At 36.5% G+C, this 7808-nt stretch overlaps 1 protein-coding gene across 2 annotated transcripts; it reads left to right on the plus strand.

Moving 5' to 3' along the window:
• Nucleotides 1-820: 820 nt before the first annotated feature.
• LOC127626178 (follistatin-A) lies at nucleotides 821-7317 on the plus strand. Of its 2 annotated transcripts, none has more exons than XM_052101795.1 (6): nucleotides 821-994; nucleotides 2354-2545; nucleotides 2732-2950; nucleotides 3211-3435; nucleotides 3942-4172; nucleotides 5605-7317. In XM_052101795.1, coding segments are annotated over exons 1-6 (963 nt in total). In that variant the 5' UTR covers nucleotides 821-900; the 3' UTR covers nucleotides 5607-7317. The 2 variants fall into 2 exon arrangements, with proteins under 2 accessions (XP_051957755.1, XP_051957747.1); XM_052101787.1 differs by having other exon boundaries at nucleotides 5870-7317.
• Nucleotides 7318-7808: the final 491 nt, after the last annotated feature.

Raw genomic sequence — 7808 nt, forward strand, 5'->3', positions numbered from 1 at the left:
CCCGGAGGGAACCGGAACACCTGTCTCTTCTAATAATAGTCTTCCTCGCTTTTATTCCGTAATCTATTGTATCCTAGTGCAGATCACCTTTCAACAGTAACCTTGTATTAAATTAACACCTTCTTCTGTTAATCAGACCTTTAATGGCCTAGAAAGTTGGGACATTTCAAATATGGGCCTTTGTCGATATCGTTGCAATTGTAGTTCTCATACTCGTATCTTATAACGCATCCACGAATACGTTTTCGTTTGTTATCAATAAAACCCCTACAAATCTCATGGAAACTGGCATGGAAATCTCAGGCTGGTGCTTGACATGATGTGACAGTTTAAATAATGTTGTTGCTTAGCCTATGTCAGCCATATCTGCATAGCATACAACAGCATGGCTAATATGATTCCCTGTGTAATTGGGCTTGTCATATCTGTGTACGTCTGTAAATGCCATTGATAATTGAATATCAGTTCTGTGTGCATCTAATGGTACATATTCAGAATTCTTGGCAAGAAAGAAAGAAAGAAAGAAAGAAAGAAAGAAAGAAAGAAAGAAAGAAAGAAAGAAAGAAAGAAAGCAACTGGTTCAAGACTAATTGGGCCATTTGTATTTATGTCTCTTTGGACTTAGTATTCAGCACCCAGCAAAACTCAGAAACGATTTAAGGGCAAGAGAAAGTTTCAACAGCTATGTCACCTGATTTGGGTTGAAAGAACTTAGAAGAAAAAAACTCTTTCTCCCCACCCCCACAGAGAGGAAGACCGCCCACATCACAGACAGTCGGTCCGAGACCCCTTGTACACTTAAAAAGAGGTGGCACTCTCAGAGCTGCATTCATTCAGCACTGCCTGAGTAAGAAGATTACTTTTGCGCTGCTCTTCTCAATACTCTTTCTCTCTTTAAACATGCTAAGGATGCTAAAGAGTCACCAGCTCCAAAAGGGAATGATTTTATTACTCTTATGGCTCTGTTATTTCATGGAAGATCAAAAAGTGCAAGGTGAGAACACTTTTTTCTTTCTTAATCTATTTTTTGTAGTCTATATCTATGTTTTCACAAATGAATGTGCTTTTGACATTTGTCTGGGTTTCGCAAAAAAAAAAAAAAATCCCTTTTAAAGTCTGGTATGAACTAAGCCGCTTAAACACTGAACAACTGTAAAGTTTTATTCTTGGCTTGCGCCAACGAGACAGGTGCGTCCTGCACGTACCTTTATGTTCATCCGTTATTAAAAAAAAAAGATAATTTACTACCCTAAAATTAAGATCTGGAAATGATGTTTTAATAAGTGTCGTCTAACTTAAATGATTATTGAAGATTAGCAACACTAAGCAATATGCATATAAATATTACATTTAAGATATTAATTTCACCGTCTGCATAAGAGGTGCATTTCGTAGCTTCTACATTCCTTCCTGAGATACCATGATAATAATGTATAAAAATGTGATAATATTTTTGTTAGGCATGTCTGGCAATGAGCTGAACAATTATTATTTAGCTTAAATAGGCTATATATGGCATACACATTTGCAAACCTGGGGCAGTTCAATGCCCCAGACATTCGACTGTATTTTTCTCTCAGAGTAGCCAATGAAATTAGACACTATCTACCTCGTCTGCCTTTCAAAAATTCAAGTCAGTGGATATTATGCAAAAGTAGCCTAACTGTTATTTTTATGAATGCAGTTAATTACAGGGGCCGCAGCAGTTTTAATCGTTGTGTTTATCTGTCATTAAACTACACGGTCATTTTATAAAACAAAGTTTGATGAAGCTCGCGTGACTGTATGATTTAATTGGATTGTCTTGCGCGTGGTGGTATCCCCTGCGCGAATGCCTAATATAATAAATAAACACGACGAATTGCCCTTAGGGTTGACCCGACAGTTAAAACACAATCTGAACATTATTATTAGCAGTTATTAATTGCGTTTCTATAGCTAATAAAGACTATTGCACTGATGTTGTAAGTGTGAAGAAACGTGATGAGCGCAGACAGTTGGGCACAGAGCGCTCGAGGAACTGGAGTCTAGACTGCCATGCACATTGTTTAAATAGGTGTATGAGTCTGTCAATCTGGCACTTACTTTAAGACAATAAATCTCTCCACGGTCACAATACAATCGACGACAGGAAAATCATATTCCCGACCAGACTGAGAGCCCTTGAGTTGTCTGTCTGGCTGAAGGCATGTAAGTGTAAAACAGTCGCATTACGTTGGGAAAAATCAGACAAAATACTGCGGGGGAGGGGGAGCGCGAGAGCTCCAGCTAATACAGGCTGCACGTGTTGTGTCTGGGTCATTGGCTTCAGACTTTAATACGACTGGCTTTTTTCTTCTCTTTTTGTTTACAGCTGGTAACTGCTGGCTACAGCAAGGCAAGAACGGGAGATGTCAGGTTCTCTACATGCCTGGGATGAGTCGAGAGGAATGCTGCCGAAGTGGGAGGCTCGGTACATCTTGGACTGAGGAAGATGTGCCAAACAGCACATTATTCAGGTGGATGATCTTCAATGGCGGTGCTCCAAACTGCATACCTTGTAAAGGTACAATCCCACATTTGTCTGTCCAGGTGGAAATGTCTAATCGTACAAGACAGTAACACCATGTGAAAATTAAATAATAACATTAATGTAAATAATAATATTCACATTATCAGAAATGCATTCAACAATTTATTCAACAATTTTAAATAGAAATTTCTTGTGTGACTCTCTTTATCTGAATTTTAGAGACATGTGATAATGTGGACTGTGGCCCTGGGAAGAGATGCAAAATGAACAGGAGGAGTAAGCCTCGTTGCGTATGTGCGCCAGACTGCTCCAACGTCACCTGGAAGGGGCCAGTCTGCGGCTCAGACGGAAAAACATATAGAGATGAATGTGCCCTTTTGAAATCAAAATGCAAAGGGCACCCTGACCTGGAGGTGCAGTATCAAGGCAAATGCAAAAGTAAGTACCACACGGTTAAACATACAAGTCAACAGAATTGTTTTGAATTTTACAAATATTGTTTAACCTTGAGAGGGACTTCGAGAAAGTCCTATGGTGTATAAATTGGGGTTTAGTCCAAATAAAGTCACTATGTAATCCTCTTGCCTTATCTTCACTGCTCTTAAAGTAAAACGTTTGAACATTTTGGGAAACTAGGTCATTGGATATGTTGGAATTGGCTACTTGAAAAATAATAGGTTCCTTTTTCATCCTCACAGAGACGTGCCGTGACGTCCTGTGTCCGGGTAGTTCGACTTGTGTGGTGGACCAGACAAACAACGCATACTGTGTGACGTGCAATCGTATCTGCCCAGAGGTTATGTCTCCGGAGCAGTACCTTTGTGGCAACGATGGGATTGTCTATGCCAGCGCGTGCCATATAAGGAGGGCCACATGCTTGCTCGGAAGATCCATTGGAGTGGCATACGAAGGGAAATGCATCAGTGAGTGTCCACAGAGAAATGAAGCAGCATTTCTTGACATTAAAGGATTTGCTAAGTTTCATTTAAATGAGATATAAAGGTTTAGCAAACTGTTTATCATAATTAGCTTTCTGAGCTCAAATTCCTTTTGGAAATAGTGGAATTTGTTTATATGTGCAGTTTGGGGGGTGCTATCAATCCAGATTGCATATGCAACAATGGCAAAATCCCAAATACATTATGTTCCTTCATAAACTTTCTTGACAATCTTGTTGCAATTATTATTTGCAAAGAAAAGCCATCAGTGTCTAATTGATTCCCGATGTTGGCAACATTGTCTCGTCTCTTATAACAAACTTAGAGTAAATTGCGCACTGCTCATTGTGCAAAGTCTACCTCCAAAGCTCTTCAGAACAACAGCCATATGTGTGTTTTTCTACAAATGAAACAATAAAGCATTATTTGGTTAATTTTTCTCTCATTAGAAATTGGATCTGCTAAGTTTCCGGTCTTGTATTTTGTTGCAGAGGCCAAGTCATGTGATGACATCCAGTGTAGCGCAAGTAAGAAGTGTCTATGGGATGCCAAGATTGGTCACGGGCGCTGTGCAGTTTGCATGGAGTCATGCCCAGAAAGTCGCTCGGAGGAGGCAGTGTGCGCCAGCGACAACACCACTTATCCCAGCGAGTGTGCCATGAAGCAAGCCGCTTGCTCTTTGGGGGTTCTCCTGGAGGTTAAGCATTCAGGATCTTGCAACTGTAAGTAATACATATTACAAGACAATCCAATGCTGCCCCCCAGCAACCTCCTTAAAACTTCCCACTCCCTCCAAATAACGTCTCTTCATTCCCTTCCCGCTGCTAAGATATAAGCTACAGAAAGGATTTAAGATTGGAAGATCTTTGCATGTCGTCTTTGGCTGGCTTCATTAATTTTGCATTTGCTGGTGAAAAAAAGAAAAAAATGGCAAGAAAACATTTATTTAAAAAAGAACTCTCAAAATCAACGAAGATCAATGAAAAACAAAAAATAGAGATGTTACAAAGAGCGCTTTCTAGGAGTCCTTTGACATACAAATTTTCTTCATTTAACTAGCAAGAAACAATGTGCAGACTAACTTTTGCATTTAGTGGAAAACATCACGTTTGAATTCTAGTTTGTGAGCATTAACCTGTTGGTTGCTTTAAACTTTTGAGTTCATTTTCCCCTTTGTTATAGTGTAAATGTAAAAACGTATATAATCGTATCAGCTTGCCAATTCCATTGTCACATAACTATATTCATGGTTATCATGTTTTATGAATTATGTTTGTTTGTTTGATTTCTGCTTTTGGCTGTAATCAATGATTTCAAATGCACTATGACACACATAGCTCTGCCAATCAGTCAGAGTGTTTGAAAAGAGATGAATCTTTTTTCTTACACTTGCATAAGGTGATTGTAACATTGGTGCCATTGTTTAACATTTGAAAGAGAATTTTATAACTTTATTTGATAGACTACCTATTTTGACGGATTGTTAATTAGCTTTGATAATGTATTGATGAAGCTAGATCTGCCATCAATATTACAGCAACAATGAGGAAATAGTTACATTACAATTTGTGCTAACCAACAAATCAGATGATCATGTGAATCTCACACTTTCATATATAGTGACTGCTTACTTTAACGTTATCGTGCCTTAGGGTATGACATAATTACAAGGGACCAACTTTATGATCACCTCATGGTTTGAATGACTACAGCATTTTACAGTTTGCAGGACAAGAATATGTTGTTTTTGGAACAATACTTTCTCAATTCTACTATGCTGTTAGACATCTAACATTAGCGAGGTGAATCTGTGTGCAGTTTTATGTTGTCTTATTTGTTTTGTGAGGGACTGCATATTTGTTTGATTGCTTTGCCTGTTATTTTTTTCATTGTAAACTTTTATGTAGGAAAACAAAATATATATATATATATATATATATATATATATATATATATATATATATATATATATACTATATTATATATACCTCAGAACTGTGCCATTGCTTGACCATGTAGCTACGGTCGGCTGGTGCACAGTGCGATGCCCTGCCCAGTAACAACTGTATATCCACAGTAATGGATTTAGACACTAAACCAGAAAAAAGGCAGCCAGTTGTGAAATGCAAAAGCACTTTTTTTGTCTTGATTTAGAAATCTGCCAAACAGACCTGAGCCATTAAAACGTCTGATCAACCCTCTCCTGTCACACAACTGACTTCCTTGATTATGTAAATCTTGTTGCATAATTGTGGGAGCCAGAGTACCCGGTCATCTGCAAAGAGCCTAAAAGACACACTCCAAGCTCTAGATTATGGCCTTCTCAGAGGCTTTGGGATAAAAGACACATACTCACGTAAAATTCTGAGCTGTTGTGGTCTATATTCATGCAACAGCTACCATGTATTCTTCCATATAGCCATTACTGAAGACCAGGAGGACGATGATGATGAGGAAGACCAGGACTACATGGCTTATATCCATTTATCACCAGTACTGGATGGATAAAGTGCCCTCAACCAGTGGAACAGTCCTAGGGCAAGAATCATGTCCACACTGTACATATGTGTATGCTAATTTATTTTTCAGAGGAAAAAAAGAAGTATACATGTAGTTCAGTCTGCTCGATGTTTATTTATGCAGTGTTCTGTTTTATAATTGATGCATTTACAGTGTCTGGCTTACTGTCTATCTTGTTATTTTGTTTTTACTTTTGTTGTCTTTCCCTTTTCATCTTTTCTTTTTTTATTATGACTGAGAAATATATTTGTCCAAAGAGAAGTGTTATTTATTGTGAGGTAAAATGCTACATGTAAAGTGCAAGTCTTCTGCAAGCTGTAAATTGCATTCCCTGAGCTGTATAAATGCTTATCAGTGTCAATTCTGTATCACAGATGTTTATTTCACACATACCTGCATGTTAGCTTGTGAGTTTATTTATTGGAAAAAATGGAAACAAACAGGATAAAAAAGTCACTCTTTAATGTACATGTACTGTATATATCTAGTTTTGTTTACAGTTCAGTGTAACTGACCAAAGGGATTTTCTCAATCGCTCAAAAGGTTTTGTGATATGGTGCAGCAGGATGTTGAAAATTAGCCGTTTTTCACGTATTCTGTAGGAAACTCCCGACTGTTCACTTGTACATGATGCTAAATGCTGGCATACCTCACCAGCAACAGTTGAAGTTTTTGGTGATGGAGCAGAAATTAGCAGTGAGTGATACTTGTTTGAGAAAACTGTGCCATTATGCTTTTTTGTCTTGTTTTTGCCAATATACTGCTCCGTATTGCTCTTGCAGAGCTAACAAAAGGAAAAGATAAAAGACTTAAGTATCAATATATAAAACTTTCACTGTTTTCACTTTGTTGTCAAAATGAATTTTTATTTTCAGACATCTCAAGATAAAAACAAAATTCAGTTATAAATATATAGTTTTGTATTTTTTATGTAAATGTCATATGTATATACAAAGTTTGATGGTATTTGTACAGATATTAAGAGTGAAATCAATAAAAAAAAAATCCTTATCAATTGCTCACTCTTGTGTTGATTTTGTCTAAGACATTGAGGGTCCTGTGCTGTCATTAGCTGTACACATACTCAAACAATACACCCTGGCATTTATTACAATATCAAAATAATTTCATTTGATACAGTAAGTATTTGGGACTGATTAAGGTTGGTGTATAGAGAGTTTCATTCTATCTCACAACTACCATGTCATTTTAACCAATATGAATAAACTATGTCCAGTTTGGAAAAGAAAAGTACAGTTACACAAAGTTCAGGCTCCATACAATTTATTTTTTAATAGTTCTATTGTAATATTACGACAAAATAGTTATTTGACCAAATAAACCTACCATAGCGGTTTTGGATCTAGTAAAAAAAAGAACAATTATATATATGTTATATATATATATATATATATATATATATATATATATATAAACATATAATATTCCTATGAGTTGCCATAAATTATTTTAATATTATAGTGCCATCCCATAAACTTCTTTGTCTTATGTACCCTCATGGTCCCATCAGTTTGGCTCAGGTTTCTTCAACAACAAGAAACCAGAGAAGTAATTTTATAATGGACATCGTTTAGCATTACATTAAAATTTGTAAATATAATTATGATAATAAATAATAACAACAATATAAAAAAGGAAACAATAAGAAGGGGGTGAGGGGAAAATAAAAAGATTTGTTTTTAGTTTAGTCATTGCAGTTTTTATGCAGATTGAGACATATAGAATCTGTGTTAGATTCTATATAACAAAATGCACATATTTTATAAAAATAAATAAATTGCGATTCAATGGAAAGTTATACTTTCTGTTAAATAGGT

This window comes from Xyrauchen texanus, chromosome 3 (genome assembly GCF_025860055.1).
Source record: "Xyrauchen texanus isolate HMW12.3.18 chromosome 3, RBS_HiC_50CHRs, whole genome shotgun sequence".
NCBI lineage: Eukaryota > Metazoa > Chordata > Actinopteri > Cypriniformes > Catostomidae > Xyrauchen > Xyrauchen texanus.

What these genes read in the sequence shown, in the direction of transcription:
- LOC127626178 (XM_052101787.1), top strand. Translation starts at nt 901, where the DNA reads ATGCTAAGGATGCTAAAGAGTCACCAGCTCCAAAAGGGAATGATTTTA. An exon ending in AAACTGCATACCTTGTAAAG is followed by an intron (nt 2,546 to 2,731) that starts GTACAATCCCAC and finishes TCTGAATTTTAG; the next exon opens with AGACATGTGATAATGTGGAC. An exon ending in GCATTCAGGATCTTGCAACT is followed by an intron (nt 4,173 to 5,869) that starts GTAAGTAATACA and finishes TCTTCCATATAG; the next exon opens with CCATTACTGAAGACCAGGAG.